The sequence below is a fragment of the Exophiala dermatitidis genome, assembly GCF_000230625.1.
Source record: "Exophiala dermatitidis NIH/UT8656 unplaced genomic scaffold supercont1.8, whole genome shotgun sequence".
Lineage (NCBI taxonomy): Eukaryota > Fungi > Ascomycota > Eurotiomycetes > Chaetothyriales > Herpotrichiellaceae > Exophiala > Exophiala dermatitidis.
The window spans coordinates 178014-193587 of record NW_008751653.1 but is presented as its reverse complement, the minus strand read 5'-3'; the positions used below and the strand labels follow the sequence as shown (position 1 = coordinate 193587).

The 15574-nt window shown below is 53.0% G+C and overlaps 6 protein-coding genes across 6 annotated transcripts; 2 read left to right on the top strand and 4 right to left on the bottom strand.

Moving 5' to 3' along the window:
* The first annotated feature begins 164 nt into the window (after positions 1 to 164).
* On the top strand, positions 165 to 2694 carry HMPREF1120_08835 (uncharacterized protein). The gene has a single exon (XM_009163104.1). The coding sequence runs from the start codon at positions 481 to 483 to the stop codon at positions 2440 to 2442; it is 1962 nt and encodes a 653-aa protein (XP_009161352.1). The 5' UTR covers positions 165 to 480; the 3' UTR covers positions 2443 to 2694.
* A 256-nt stretch (positions 2695 to 2950) lies between these two features.
* On the bottom strand, positions 2951 to 4993 carry HMPREF1120_08834 (uncharacterized protein; the record flags this gene model as incomplete). The annotated part of the gene is made up of 1 exon (XM_009163103.1): positions 2951 to 4993. One exon carries the CDS (start codon positions 4991 to 4993, stop codon positions 2951 to 2953), a length of 2043 nt encoding a protein of 680 aa, XP_009161351.1.
* An 803-nt stretch (positions 4994 to 5796) lies between these two features.
* On the bottom strand, positions 5797 to 7687 carry HMPREF1120_08833 (uncharacterized protein; the record flags this gene model as incomplete). The annotated part of the gene is made up of 2 exons (XM_009163102.1): positions 5797 to 7290; positions 7346 to 7687. The coding sequence occupies 2 exons, from the start codon at positions 7685 to 7687 to the stop codon at positions 5797 to 5799; spliced, it is 1836 nt and encodes a 611-aa protein (XP_009161350.1).
* Positions 7688 to 9127: 1440 nt separating this feature from the next.
* HMPREF1120_08832 (uncharacterized protein) lies at positions 9128 to 10735 on the bottom strand (the record flags this gene model as incomplete). The annotated part of the gene is made up of 1 exon (XM_009163101.1): positions 9128 to 10735. The coding sequence occupies one exon, from the start codon at positions 10733 to 10735 to the stop codon at positions 9128 to 9130; it is 1608 nt and encodes a 535-aa protein (XP_009161349.1).
* A 3199-nt stretch (positions 10736 to 13934) lies between these two features.
* On the top strand, positions 13935 to 14645 carry HMPREF1120_08831 (uncharacterized protein; the record flags this gene model as incomplete). The annotated part of the gene is made up of 1 exon (XM_009163100.1): positions 13935 to 14645. The coding sequence occupies one exon, from the start codon at positions 13935 to 13937 to the stop codon at positions 14643 to 14645; it is 711 nt and encodes a 236-aa protein (XP_009161348.1).
* A 246-nt stretch (positions 14646 to 14891) lies between these two features.
* Positions 14892 to 15553, bottom strand: HMPREF1120_08830 (uncharacterized protein; the record flags this gene model as incomplete). The annotated part of the gene is made up of 2 exons (XM_009163099.1): positions 14892 to 15389; positions 15443 to 15553. 2 exons carry the CDS (start codon positions 15551 to 15553, stop codon positions 14892 to 14894), a joined length of 609 nt encoding a protein of 202 aa, XP_009161347.1.
* Between the last annotated feature and the right edge of the window lie 21 nt (positions 15554 to 15574).

Below are 15574 nucleotides of genomic sequence, written 5' to 3'. Positions count from 1 at the left end.
AGAGTAGAATTGTAGAAGCAGAGGGAGACAATTGATATAACTACTTCGTAGCAACATCCGGAGTCTCGGAGGAACCTCGCGGCGGGCATTGGAGAGGACAAGCGGGCACTTTACGTCACGCTTTGACCCTTCTGGAATCAACAACTTGAACTCGATTGCACCATGCCAGTGCCAGGCTGAGTCAGGGAGACTTTTCTACTAACTTCGCGGATCTCTGATCTTCCACCCTACTACTGTTAGTACGGACGACTCTGTACCCGCACGTTGCATGTGCCCATCTCTTCCGCGGAACCTCCCAGCTCCTAAACAACACCGAAGTACCGATAGAGAGCGGGAGGCTCCACTCATCCACATTGCTCTGCTATTGGCCGCCTGGCGGAGAATATTGTGATCTCAGACACATTGTCTACTATGTGTAAATGCAAAGGCAACACTCTCACAACTGCGCAACGTTCCCCTTGCTAAAGTCCTTAGGCCAATATGAGCGATTCCTCGGACGATGACCAACTCTTCAATCTCCGCGACTACGACGATGACGATACCGACGATGAAAGGCCCAACAAGCGAAGAAAAACGATGAAAACGTTGCGCAGTCGCGGTCTGGGTTTTGTCAAAGCCAGCGAGCAAGATCAAGATGGCAATGAAGAAGATGATGACGAGGATGTCGACGACGAGAGACCTTCGATGGGTTTGGGGTCAGGGCAAGGATTTGGGATGGGTGGATCGCGCAGCTCATTCAACATCGGCCAATACAATGAGGAAACGCGGCCTGCAAGTCCTGATCCAGCACCAGACATGTCACCGCTCAGACAAGAAAAGACTGGCGGTACTGGGCCTTCGGCTTTCGGGAGAGGGGGCAAGATCCAGAAGAACTCATTTGCAGCACGGATGATGGCGAAGCAAGGCTACGTTGAGGGCCAGGGACTCGGAAAGTCAGGTCAGGGTATAACCGCGCCAATTCAAGCCAAAGTCTTGCAAAACCGCGCTGGTCTGGGTCAAGGGAGTGGTACACCTGAGCCTCCGCGCAAGAAGACGGATTCAGGACGCGACAAGACCTCGTCAAAGGGGTCTACTCCTGGAGTCAGCACGCCTAAAATCAGAGCGCCACCCAAGGCCAAATATGCCGTGACCGCAATCGAAGCCCGAGGCCTGCATGTGCCGGAGGCGATGAAACAGATCATAGTCGACGCCACGGGCGCCGAGACCAAGACCGTGACCTCGTTATCCGGCTTCTCTACGCCGACAAGACAGGGCACGCCCGATCCTGGCTTGGAAGTTGCCAAAGCAACTGCTCGCATCAAGCTACAATTGCAGGCATTTGCGGATGCGTGGGACGCAACGAAGGAGCAAGAGGCGCATCTGGAACTTGAGGATACACAACTTGGCGCCGCATTGGCGTTGCATGACGAAGAGATCCAACGGTACAACGACATTATATCCGCCTTTGAAAGGGTTTCGGTCGACGATTCGAACGAGTCACGCGAATGGGAAGCTTGTATCGCGCGTCTGCAGGAAATTCAGGCGCAGTTTACAAATTATATCTCTGAGCTGTCATTGCCAGAGTTGGCAGTGTCGTGTTTGGAAACGCCTTTCCGGCGGCAAATGGCAGATTGGGAGCCTTTGTCGAACCCGCAAATTCTCATCGATTCCTTCCAATCCGTCGGGCAGCTCCTTGAGCTGGAGAAGACTACCACATCAAAATATCGCAAACGGACGACGCACTTCGAATCACTTCTCCTTTTGCACTGGTATCCCTTGATCCGCAGTGCTTTGGCCCGCGAATGGGATGTGTACGACCCGGATCCAGCGTACAAGCTCATCACCGCGTGGTCGCCCATCCTACCAGCCTGGCTCATCTACAAGCTCCTCCACGAAATAGTACTGCCCAAACTTATTGAAGCCGTGAGACGGTTTCCCAAAATGGCAGAGTCTTCCTCTGCCGGCGCGGAGCGGGGCATTGTGCGCAAGTCGTCCAAACGGTCTGCTCCGGACCTGCATACGTGGCTTTTCGACTGGTGGACTCTGCTGTCATCAGAGGATCTCGATCTCGAACGATTCAGTGAGCTCAAGTCCCTGGTCAAGACCAAGGTCGACAGCAACAGCTGGCCGACATGGAAACCTCTGCTGGGATCGCGTCGGCCTAAAGCGCTGCCCTCGACGAGGGAAGTTCCTTCTGCGGCGCCCGCAGATCTCGCTAGTGCAGACATGGAAGAAATTTCCTTCAAGTCGTTCGTGGAGGATTGGGCCAGCGAAAACAATTTGCTACTACATTCGTCACACAAGTCCGATGCCTTCGGCCGGCTGCTGTACCGCCTGCAAGATGCCGAAGGGCGCAGCAGAGGCATTCTTGTATATCTGCAGGACGATGTCGTCTTTGGCGAAGACGGCGAGCCGTTCGCCCTGGATGATCGTTTAGTGAAACGAGCAATGGGGCGGTCGTGATGAACACCACGCATAGTCAAACGGAGTCATCTCAGCCTCAAGAAGAGGTACGTAAGGTATTGCTTTTTTAGACAGTCGATCACGACTGTGTGGGTCAGAATGTAGATCGTCTCTTGATGGACGTGTAGCCCAAGCCGAAATGAAGAGACAATATCTACTGTACTATCAGTGGTATGAACTACCAAACAGGCTTCCACTTCCCGTTCGCATTGGTACCCAAGTAGTATATGTCATATCAACCATGATTCTGGCCATGATGTCGTGGCAAGGAATTAGGAGACGAGGTGAGACGTTTCAGACACACCCAAGAAAACGGCGGTCCGTGAGCAAGTGACAGGAAATTGTCGAAGACCTTCAGTAAAGCAACTAGACAGAGCATGTCTTGATTAGTCTTGTACATCATCGTCAGGTATGTTCTATTACTATTGATTCAAAACATGTTTTTTATGACTCTGCCTCATCCTCGTCGTCTTGCTCGTCTTCGTCCTCGTCTTCTCCTGGAGCGGCCTCACAGGCTGGGTCCAGCTTCGCCATCCTGATCATCCCCCTCATTCTCATCATCATCCCATGCATCTGGAGAGACCTCGATCTCTCCTTTGATGTCCCATCTGTCCCCGGCGGCGGCTTGGCTGACATACTTGACGAACCTCAGCGTCCCCTTGTCCCTCAAGACGATACTGACCCGATTCCATGCGGCGGGATTTGCAAACAAGATGCCGTCATCCTCATCCTCACCGTTGGAGGACTTGTAGATGGCTGGATCTGCTTTCTTGCCCACGCTGGGCAGAGACTTGGAATGGACAGATGCTTTGTCGTCGTCATCATCATCGTCGCCAGCCATGTAGACTTCTTCGCCACCAAACTCGATCTCGGTGGACGTAGTGACCTGCACCCTTTCGACTTCGCGGGCCTTGCCTTTCCCCTTGCCGCTGTCTCCGGTTTCTGTGGGTTTCGACGAAGCACCATTAGCACCAGCAGATCCGTAGGGCTTCTCCACGGCCGACTCTTCTCCATCAGCCTCTTCGTCGTCGTCGCCATCATTCCTCTCCCAGCCCTCACTGGGCGTGATTGAAATGGTAAATTCTAACTGGGGCTGCTCGCCCAGGAATGGGTTTGCTAAGGCATAGTCCTTGCCATGACGAAATCTTCTGGCAATCATGTTCTGCCGCACCAGACTCCTGGGCTTCAGACCTGTCACCAAAGCCAGCCATTTCTTGAAGGCGTGCGAGTGCAGAAGATCAGTCAGTATACGCGATATGGGCGTCTTGTCCCTATGGAGGGCCTCTGATCCCTGAAGATATGCAAAGCGGTGCTTGTGTGGTGGGCGTGCAACTGCCCAGTTCGCGGGGTGCGACTTTGACGATGATTCGCTTTCTGTCTCCACCTTTGAAATGTATTCCTTCAGTTCAGCAGCGAATTTGGGAGCAAAGAACTGTTCGAGCTGGAGCACCGACATCTCTCCAAACGATTCTTGAAAATCTTCAATCATATCCGGCGTCAGGTAACTGGGCGAGATATAGTGGAGCAAAAAGGTCAAGTCTTGCTCCGTCAGCATGTCTTCGTCTGGGTCTTGATCCTCGCCTGGATCAAGCTCCTTCTTGGCCGCATGACTGTCCATCACCGCGCGAGGCTCGTCGAAATGGCGGAACACCAGCTGCGGTTCGTCGAACTCGGTGGCGGCGCTCTTCAATTGCGCGAGAGTTGACCGGTGCGCCTGGGCTTGTTCGATGCCTTCCTCGAACCCATCCTCGCCCTCCTGCGGAATGTGGAACCAGCCACTGATCGCCATGCGGATTCGTCCTCCATCAGCTTCGAGGTTGGGGCCATAGTACACTTCCTCGACGTCATGGTAGCTCTCGCCGGGGCGGACGGCGAAGAAACTCAACTGTCCAAACGCGGGAGGAATGGTGAGACTATGTTCGGCCAGGGGCACCTTGATGTCTTCTCCTGCTTTGTTCTTCTTGACCTCGGTGGGAAACAGTCGCAAACCACCACCCCACTCAGGTTGCCATGGATGATCCGGATCCGTCAAGTACAAAATATAGCTGACTCTTCGACTCCCAATCACATCGTCATGGCACAATAGGTAGCTGCCCGGCGTGTAGACGTTGACCGCCATATCTGTCTTTTTCCCAGACACTTTGCCCGCGCCCGTAACCGTGGACACCCATTCTCTGAAGTCCGGGCTGTATAGCGCATCTCGGAGGCGAACTAGGTTGGGTAAATGTTTTAGAGACTCGGCGTCGAGGTTCGAGAGGTTGGCAAGATCGCCGGACTGGTGGATGCGATAGATGTCCGTCTCCTTTAGCGTGAAGTGGATATGGCTCATGATCTCGCTGCGTACGGACCGTAGAAGAGGTTCCTGGATCAGCGAGGGAACGACGGCATGAGGATACGGCCCGGCGACCTCGTAGCTCTTCCGGAAGGATTCGACTGTTGTGTTCTCAAAAAGATCAGGTCGGAATGCCGCCTTGGGATCATTGGGCTGGTCGCTTGCGACATTGCGTTTCTTAGAGGCGGTATCGCCGTCTTCGTTCAGCTTGCGCTTCATTTTTGCAAAGGCACCGAAGATGATGTGAGAGATTCCGTGGCGGCCACGTACTGCGTGAACACTTTGCAAAGAATATTATAAAAATGTTCCATTGATAATTGCGGAGAAAAAAAAGAGCATGTTGCGGTCGCGGCGCCGGCTTTGGCGCCGACGGGGCTGCTCACGCCATGTGGCCCACCCGTGGGAAAGGTCAGGCCATCATCATCATGATCATCAGCCTCGCATTATTGTTATAACGAGCCGTAGACTTTTCAATAATCGTTACCACGGTCTGAATGGACTATTTGACCAACGTTACATATCTGGAGCGCTTCTACCCTCCACTGAACGAAATATTTCCGTCACTGTATCTATGCTCGCAACCAGTTGTCAAATTTAGTGTGGATATATTTTACGCATCTAAAGGGTTGCTGCGGACGCTGTTGAGGCTCAGCCTAGTAGTCTGCAGTGTAATAGATATCATCGTCGAGGCTAATGAACTCTCTGTTCAACGCCTTTTTAGAGTGCCAAATCTCCAGGAAACATATCCTACCACTTCAAGACACTCCGCTTTAGTGGATATGTGTATATGGATAGGAGGCCATTACACCCCGACATAGACGAACATATTGGCAACTAACTGCATGGGCAGCAACATCTGCTCGAACTTTATTCCAGAAGTCCGGAACTGAGTGCACGATATATGCGTGCCATAGTAGAAAGACGACCAAGTGCAAAAAAGTATTCGTGACATAAGATCCGCACGCACCGAAACCTGACTCCACGCTTTCATTATACACATCAAAAGTCATCTATTGACTTCTTCATCGCCCGTCCGTGATCATGTCGACATAAATGAAAACTTTGAGAGACGAATAATAAAAGACATCCTTTCCGTCCTTCTCACACAAGGTCCACCGGGAATCGGGGACGAACACTAGTTCATCCTGGTGGTGAACAAGCCATCCACATGCATCCCCATGGCGCATGCGCTCAGGAGAGACCTCAACAGCATGGCGTGGTACCGGATCTTTTGCCTTTCTAGAAGGTCCAACAGAGCACGCAGTATCCTGCTTGTTCTCGCACTGTGGCGGATCAGGTCGCGGACGCTTGACGGCCTCGTTCCTGGCTAATTCGTCTTCAGAGGTCTCGGAGGAGCCAGCTACGAAGGTTGACCCTGAGGGACGTCGCTCCGTACTTGTCGTGGCTGGGCGGCCAGGTTTTCGATCGAACTGAGTGACGAGGCTCTGCCCTCGTGATGACCGTCCTGTGCGTCGGATTGGGGTCACTTCATTACGAGCCAGCTCGTCTTCGGAAGTGTCAGAAGCCCTGGTCAAAAGTGTCGACTGGGAAAGATTTTTGTTCGTGGAAGGTGGCAGTTGGCTGGCCCGTTGGTTGGCCTGTTCAATGAAGGTATGCCGGTACGTCTTTGCCAGGTCACGAGCGTTGCGGTATGTAGTAGCCCCTTCAATGAACGTCTTCTTGCTGTCGGTTATATCAAACCCACGTATTTTGTTCATATGATACTCTGCTGTACCGCCGGCCGTCAGTGGTTGCGTGGGATGAGTGGCATAGATCTGAAGCGCGCCAGTAGCAGGATGGTAGGTGCTGCTGAAGCAGTATGCATTGTTATCGTACACAGGCTCTTTGGCTTTGTAATTCTGGAGTTGGTGGATGGCTCGAGCGCCTGTGGCTCCATCAACCAGGGCTTGTCTTGTCGCCACATCTGCTCGTCCTTGGGCGCTCTTGCCCTCGAAAAAGAAATTGGGGACAGCCGGACGGCTAGTGTCGGCCTTAGACGGAATGATATATTTTCCCAGATCTGTGCGTACACGGGGATGAATAGCAGAGGCACTGGCTCCGTGGTACAAGTCTGGCTTGAGCTCACTGAGACCTTTGTCGAATGGTGCAAGATCCTTTAGTGGGAGGTCGGCCTCAACCCGATGACTTATTTCGTTGCCGGCGACGAAGGGAAGCACCTTGAACAACGTTGTAGTCTCCCTTTCGGCCCTGTTATTCTCTCGTTTGAAGGCTAAATAATCTGCGTCTGTAAATCGCGACGGTGAGAGAGATGCTCGCGGGAGGGAAAGTCTAGCCCGAATGTCATCAATATTGGCCGGATCTTGTGGTGGACGTCCATTCTGATGTTCGTGGCCAGGGGGATAGATGCCATTATCAATCAATTTTTGCTCAAAATTGCGGCTGTACGTGCTTGTCTTGGAGCCACTAGGTCTCGACGAGGCTGAAGACCGCTTTCGACTTTGCCCTGAGGAGTAAGGGCTCATCGCCTCGGAAACAGGAAGAGGCAACTCGGAAAACTGTCCTCAAATACTGTAAGTCGCCGTGGTTCATTTCAATATAGAAGAGACTTACTCCTCGAAGGTGTGACAGATCCGGCCCGCCAACTCGAGCGAAGCTCCTGAGCTGTTGTAGTTTTTGCCCTTCTGGATAGTCAAGGGTCTGGGTTTGGGCATTTGTGAGGCACAACGGACTCTTTTCTTGCCTGCACCTACGATCGAACTCCTTCAGCGCACCCCGGGTTAATCGAATCTTGGAAAGGGTATCCCAAAAGCAGGCGCGGCGTTTATGATTCTGCGACAGCTTCTCATCAGGTGTCAATCTCTGTTTTTTGGCAATGAGCGACCGCTCAAGATCCACGGATGAGGTCGCGACACGTCGACGTTTCCTCGACGGAGGTGATTCCAGCATAAACATGATGGCGGCAAGAGAGGAGAAACTTGGGCCACGAAGAGGTGAGGGATAATGGCTGTCGCGTTGTCAGCCGGGAGCTGGAAGGACGTTGCAGGGGCTGTGGCACGCTACCATGCCTACCGCCTGGTCGGGCATTGGTTCCCAGCGTTCGTCGCGCTGAGGTTACTGAGTGTTTTCTTGCATGCCTGTGCTGTAAAAGTAGCTGACCGCTAGTATTAAGCGGCGAGTGGTTCTTGGGGTCAATGGGATGGTACTAGTAGTAGCGTCAAGACCGCGTTCCCGGTTCGTGGGGGCGGGCCGTTGTGGGGAAAAGGAAAGTACTTTTACCACTTCAAGTTCCAGTGGACTCCTGCAAGACAGGAATCAGACTATAACTCCAGCAAATGAGTTAGCCGGGAACCCAGAGAAGAAATCAGAGAGGCATCTGAGGGTATCTGTCACAAACTTGCTGCGATAATGACCGTAAGGCACACATGCTTAGCGAAGAGAAGCTACCATACGGCCTATATTGGCTTCAAAATCCGGCACCAAAGCAAGAGGTTGGTTAGACATGAAGAGCACAAACCAAGACTGTACTGTTTGATGCGACCAGACATCATGCTCCTTGCATTATCCTGGGCGACTCCTCGACAACGAGTACAAGCGCCCAGATTCAGCTCCGATCTACAAAAACGAAGCGGGAGGACACTGATGGTTCATCAATGTCGGTGTCACTTCCCACATGAGAATGCGGGAGCTTTCGAGGCTTTCTAATCTTTGTCTCGCGACGTTTGGCGTCTGGTTCCAAGTACGGACTCCTCAACAGAGCGATGCAATATCGCTTACAGACATGCGAAGCTTCTGCTTGTACTATCATCGCATAGTTCTGCGTTTCGTGTACAAAAGAACTTGTTGATGTAGGGATGATCCGATCAAGCTCAACTTGGTTCTACCTCTGCCTTGTAGCCAACACCTTGCGCTTGACCTACGGATGCTGGGTGCTTTTCACTCTGCCCTGTAGCAGGTAGGATGCCATGGGACTCTCGCTGAACCATCAAGGTGGGCTTTATCCAGAAGTTGGCACGCGTCAAGATCAACAATAGCATAAATATGCCCAAGCAATTAGGGGCATGAAGGTTCAAATTTAGAGCGGCCAACGATGTCTACCATGGAAAGGATTTGATTGCTAATAAACACTTTGCATAAGGTACATCTTATCCCTGTCGACGTTCAGGATCATCCTTTGAAAACCATCATCGACTTTTACTACAACAAACTGTAACTGTTGGAAACCGTCCTATTGAAACCGTCATATCGATAATACGCTACGCCAGGCATTCGCATCGCCCTCCCTGGCCTTTTGTGGCATCTTGACTTGCTCGATTTTAAATTTCATCAAAATTCGTACACGCGCTAGCATCGGCATCGTCGTTGTCCACCCTGGCTGGAAGATATGCATGTAGATCATGATTTGTTTTTACCCTTGTCTTTGGTGAAGAAAGACAAAGGCTTTGGTAATTTGGAGCGTGAAGCTGGAGCCGTGCGTTGACTGGCTGCAACAGCAGGCTTGGGTTGGCTCTGAACGGGAGGTGGCTCCAAATCCTGAACTTCCCAGGGCGTGACCTCTTCCTTGACGACCTTGTTTGCTCGAGGCCCAAGCCGGGTCCGAGAACTGCCTGGTCGCCTTTCGACCTCTCGTCGTTTGGAAGGGGCTATAGGACTCAAAATGCTTGGATCCGGTCTGCCATGTCGCTGATTCGTGCCCGATGATTCTGTCTCAACGGGACTAGCGTCGTGGCTGGGATGATACGCGCCTCTTCCCTCGCCGACCAAGCAGGAAGCAGCCGTCAATCTGGATGAATCTGGCTTTCTCGCAGCCGGTGGTCCTAGGACACCTGGGCCAGACGACAACAGGATGGGGGTTTCATTCGATGGACCGGAGTTTCCGGACAGACCGACGACAGCATCAATCCCTTGGGTGATTGGGGAGCGCTCTCGAGAACTGGAAATAGTTGAGTCCGCGTTCCTTTGTTCCTCCGCGGTGGAGGGGATCATCTCTGGTTGAACCCACGGCAACTCATTGAACGTTGTTTCATCATCCATAGTCGATTCGCCGTTCTTGTCACCAGCAAATCTCGCTGATGGCCCGCTCGGTCCAGAGAGGGTGACACTAGCGTCTAGTGGAAGATTTGGGATCTCCGGTAAGACCTCTGGTAAGGAAAACTTGGGTGGATTGCCGGCGGACACCGACCGCAAAGGGTCTTTCCCCGCAAGAGACCGGTCTTTGCGCTGTTGTGACGCCAGATCGCCGGAGGAATTAGCTGACAGGACGTAGAATCGATTGCGGGTGGAAGCAGTATGAGAACCACTCGAACGGCCACGGCTTCGCATGGAATCTGTCGTCGAAGATGATTGTCTGCTGGCTAGACTTCCTCGTTCACCGTCCTTCCCCTCGCGGCTGGTAGTCCGTGGGTCTGTGCTGCTGGAGGCGTCTCGTCGAGATGTTTTAGCTTTTCCTTTTTCCATTTCCTTCTCCTTCTTCTGCCGCTGTTTGACACCTTCAGGAATGCCGTCCCATTTTGAATTGACCTTAGGTACGAACTCGGGCATCTTTTCCAGTCGTACATTGGGTACTTTAGTGGGGCTAGTTGAGCCATGCTGAGCAACTATTTGTGCAGCTACCTGGTTCAGTGCCACCTGTGTTGGTTCGCGGACCTGGAAAAGCCCACCCAAAATCGAGGGCTTCTTCTTTTGCGATGGTGGAGTTGCCACGTTATTCTGGGATTCTTGTTTTGCCTGGGCCTGAGCTTGGATCTTGAGTTGGGCTGCTTCCCGTATTTGTCGAATTGTAAGTCGAGGCTTCTCTGCTTGCTCACCAGGAGAGTGTTGGAACTGTCCGGGCTCAGTCTTGACAAGAGAAGAACTCGCTGGCGTAGTCTCATTCACATTATCTATCTCGCGAAGCGGCTGTTGGGGCGCCTGACTCGTCAAAGACGAGCCTCGGTGACCTGGTGCCGACAAAGCATTTGCATCCGAGTCTGGCGGCAAAGCGCCAGTTGTAGCTTTCTGCATGGCCTAGAACCACTAGATAAATAGACAACGGAGCCGTTCAACCTGACATGGTGAGAGCAGCTAAAACGCCCAGCTCGTTGGCTGGAAAAAGTCCACACAAGGTGCAGATATGGTGGCGTTTGATGGATTGAATGTTCGCCGGATGAACTGTCAGCAAGGGTCCTGCAGGTGGTTTGCCAGACCATTCAAGACGCAATGCAAGCTGCTGTAAGCTTGTCAAAAAGAAATGCTTTGACTGGGAGAACTTTACGGCTATTATACACAGGACGGTCGAGGATGAGGAGAGAAGGGTCTCAATCGAAGCAGACGAAGGCTTAGCAGGTAAAATAGTGCTGTTCGCTTAGCGTATCTGGAGATCCGAGTCATGATCCGTGAAATCTGCGATCGCGTGGGCTCTGGCGTGGAACGTGGTAAAAGGCGGGTCTTGCCGTCAAGTCAGGTTGCGGAGAACGGCTGCCATCGCCGATGTGGAATGCGGCTGAGCTAAGGGTGAGGGAGAATGCAGCCAGCCAGCATTCTTTTGGCATGTTCCTGAATGCAAGGAGGGGGAATCGACGCCAGAAGTTTACGTTAAGCGATGGCCTTAGCCCTCGGGCTCGCCTCTGCCCCCTAGTTGTAGACGCCCGCCATATCCTGCGGGGTGTCTTGTGATGGTTGTTTTCTGTTCGTATAATCTACTAGCTGTACTTGTGCAGACACCGCCAGCCACGCCTTTCAAGCCATCCTAGTAAGATTGCGAGATATCCTACTATCCCTGGCGAGTAAATTCCCAGAGGTAGTGCAACAACGTGCACGGATACACCCAGGTAAGGGATCGCAGACGGCGCTGGAGGGCTTATCTGAGAGTCCATGTGGGCGAACATTCCCATCAGCTTCAAAGGGCGGGGCTTGTACTGCCAGTGTTGATCTCGATCCACCTGATTCCCGCCAGCAGCCAAGTAGCCGTGACCTCCGCTGTTCACTACCTATACAACATTGGACGCACAGGGGACAGGGGAGTGGAGGAGGATGTATTGGTACGAGGCAGAAGGCAAACTCCAATCCATAATTACTACACTCCTCCTACCACCAAGTCGGTGGAGGAACGTTCCTGAAATCAACACATCCAGCCATAGCTGAGCCAGACGCAGATAAGTCGGTTGTGGAGAAAAGAAGAGTCAGGCACTCGGACCTCTAAGAATCCAAATGGCAATTCGAGGACCAAGTAAGCGCGTTGCTACAGTAGGGTCTTTAGCCAGACGTAGAGAATGTGCCCCAGATGGTACCATCATGATGCAATGTTGAAAGAAACAGTATGCGAGCGCAGATGATCTCCCTGGCGCATGATATTTACCTAAGTACATGGCACCTAGGTGCTTGGGAGGACAACCGAGACACAACCAACATCGTCGACCGGAAGGCCGGGCGTAACCATGTCTGTCAGGCAATAGCTCAGAGCTGTGGCCTGGGGCAGCAAGTTGTGCCGAGCCCATGCTTAACTCTCACTTGATGGGTTCAAGGTCCATCCTGGGAGAAATGGGATCGCGTCGATGTGGGCCAAGACGAGTAACTCACGCTGTTGTGCAACCTCGCCACTGGTCTGGTCTGGCCCAGGTACCTACCGTGTTACCTAGGTAGTACCTAGGTAACACATGAGTGAGCGAGCAAAGCACAAACTGTAGCCGGGAGCGACATGCGCAGTGCAGGAAGCGAAGACAGGGTCAGCACCATAGTGGTAGTTGAAAGCAGCACCGACACTGGCATAGCAAGGCAGTTGAATAGGCTGGCCGCAGGAGGCATCATGGTGTAGAAGTCATCGCAGCCAGCAGTGCTTGGTGGCCTCGAAGCACGAGGTACTTGTCCTAACGACCGACTACTAGTGGTCGTAGCAAGACGCGAGAGGGTAGTACCAGGGGGCTTCTAGGCGATGCAAGTGCCAGTGGTTTGCTGACTTTCCGGAGCATCAAGCACAGTTGACACATGGCCCTGAGCGGCTTCTGAGCCAGCCAGCAAGAGAAGCAGTGCCAGTGGACTGTAACATGTGCCAGTGGTAAAGGCAGCACCAAGCCTGCAAGGGTCGTGCATAAACGACGTGGAGCAGGCTGGCTGTCGCCTCCCTCAGCTGCACAAGAGCTGCCGGGGGAGTCGTGGCAGGCACACATTGTCGGCGTGGGAGACCTCTTGGGTGTAACTCGTCCTAGCTACCAGGTACAGTACCAGCCAGCCTCAGGCTCTCCCAGGTTACAGTGCATCGATCACCTGCATGCAGGTGCACAGGGGCCGCTCAGCTGAGGCAGACATTTGAGCAGACAAGGCCCCTCAGAGACAATACTTAAGGTATCTACCTAGGTAGGTAGGTAAGGTTAGGTAGGTAGGTACTGCAGGCGAGAAATAACATATGGAGGGGCAGCGACGAAAATGCCAGCAATGGCTCAAGAGATTGTGTCACGTGTGAATCCATACTAGAGAGAGTACGCACGTGACCATAAGAAAAGATCCCAGTCTGACAACTCAATTATTTTTGTTTTGGTGGGGAATTTTTGCATCCTACATAGCATCTGCCGAGCTTTTAGTCTGACGCCGAGAATTCTCGGCGCTGAGTAATATGGCCCATGAATGGCTCTGTGCACAACGCTAGAGAATTTGCGCACTGGTGTGCTGTGGGAAGTCAGATGGTTGGCCAGTGATGGACTACTAAAACATGGAGCCCATCAGTGGCCCCACACCGCAGGGCAGGGAGGTGATGCAATAATTATCAGCCAGCCAGCCAGCCACACACTGCAGGCAACACTCACTGCACGCCACAGCACATGTCCCTGTCTGCCCTCAACACCCATGCAATCAACAAGAGTGACAAGCAGTCAACAACTTGAAGCACCGCAGTAGGCAACAAGCAGCAGTCAGATTCAAGGCATTGTTCTTGCCATTGTGAACGTTATCTTCCCAGCACCGGAGGTGTGAAGGTGGCATCAATACGAGTCTACCGCCAGCACCAGCCAGCACTTCAGTGCCCTGGAGGTGCATGCCCGGTTCAGGGGGGCGACAACCGTGGCAGAGTTACAGACCCGGCATCTTGCATGCAACCCTGAGAGACCACTGCAATCGCACAAGAGAGTCGTGGGAAGGGTAGCACGTTGCAAGCACTCTCCCGTTGATGCACGCCGAGCCGTACCCAGGACATGCACCGGAGCAGCCTGCTTCTATTCGCTTGAAATTGATCATGCCTGAGCATGGCAATGACCAGCGGCAGAGCAGCAATGCCGGTGCAAACCCAGAGCATGCTCATCAACGAGCACTTGAGTCCAGTGGCAGCCCCCAACGGCCTTCTTACTCGCCGGTAACCCCCACGCTATCTCACACAAGCCTTCAGCATGACGATGATCAAGTTAAACTGCCACCGCCGGAGTTCATGGAAGAGCCAGATCCCTTGCCAGTTGATCTTGATGATAATCCGGACGCCATGGCTCTGAGAGCAACGTTGTCCGTCTTGCAACTCCAGCGCCAACAAGCCTTGCGTGATATGCGAGAACTCGACCGAATGAAGCGAGCGGCGATGGAAGATCCTGAGCACTTTGTGAGAGATCTCCGAGAGGGCAAATTGTCCGCTTCTGCCCGGCAGGGTGTTGAGGTCGACGATATGGAGGGGCCGACGGACGGCTCAGCGGCTGCCGCTGGCTCCAACTTTGGCAGATTCCCAAGCCCACAGAACGTGATGCGCTGTCCGCCCGTCGAGTGGGCGAAGTATCACATCGTTGGCGAGGCGTTGGATCGGGTGCATGAAGTGCAACAACATTACCCAGGGTACAGCGAAGATATGGGAGCACGTAACGAGCGGCTGCAGCCACATACATCCGCTGCTCCGTACCGCCCGTTTTTGGATCGCCTGGATAGCGCCAAGGGAGATTCGAAACCACGAACTACTGGATCATAATCTCAATCACATGTCTCTACTGGGGCTGCTAATTGATGCTTTGAGTACCTAGGTTAAGGCCATGGCTCTGGGCAACTCGGCTGGAAACAAGCCCAGGGACCGTCATGGGACAGCTCCCAGCACTCTGCAGGTATGAGCTTCTCCTCGCCTCCACCAGGTACTTGTGCCACGGTCGTACACTTGCTGCAATACGAGGCCCAAACTTCTCGCTCTGCAGCTCTGATGCCTTCGCGGAAGATCCCAGCACTAGGCGAGAGCATAACGGCGTGCCAGCTGCTTGAACTTCTTGTGAGCTTCCTTGTGGCTGGCCAGCTCGAGCTTGTCGGCCAACACACAAAGAGCACAGCGCGGTCCTTTTCTCATTGCCTTCTCGGTCATCAGGCCTTGATCCACAATATGAGTACTTCCTCCCCAGTTCCCATTGTTGGTATCGTCCTCCAGGTTGATGTACTGAATGCAGCGGTAGCAGAGTTGATATTTAGCCGGGACCCAAGATCGCAGACGGACCAGAACTTGCAAACGGTGGGACTTGGTGGTACGTTGTGGCTTCGGGAACAGGAACGTCTTGCCGTCCGCCAGTTTGATGCTTTTGGTGGCCTCGAACATAATCGCAGTCTCTTTACAAGTGAGCGCAAGCGCCAGGCGATCCGCCACAGTGGGAAGGAGTTTCCAGATGCGATGCTGGAGTTCGGAAGGGAGCTTGAAGAAACCGTTGGTTTGGGCGGCCTGCTTAGCTTTAATGACCTAAAACGATGTCTCAGTGCTTGGAAACCTTCAAGTGACTCGGCAGAACTCACAGCTTGACTGATGAACGGCTCTTTGAGGCGGTAGCGGACTCTCTTGACGACTCTGTTTGCCCGGTTGACAGTGGCCACTGCCATCTCCAACTTCTTGAGCTCACGGTCCATTTCTCTTTCGCTCTCAAGGAT

Bases quoted from the DNA above. Each gene is read 5' to 3' on its own strand.
- HMPREF1120_08835 (XM_009163104.1), top strand. From the start codon at position 481: ATGAGCGATTCCTCGGACGATGACCAACTCTTCAATCTCCGCGACTAC.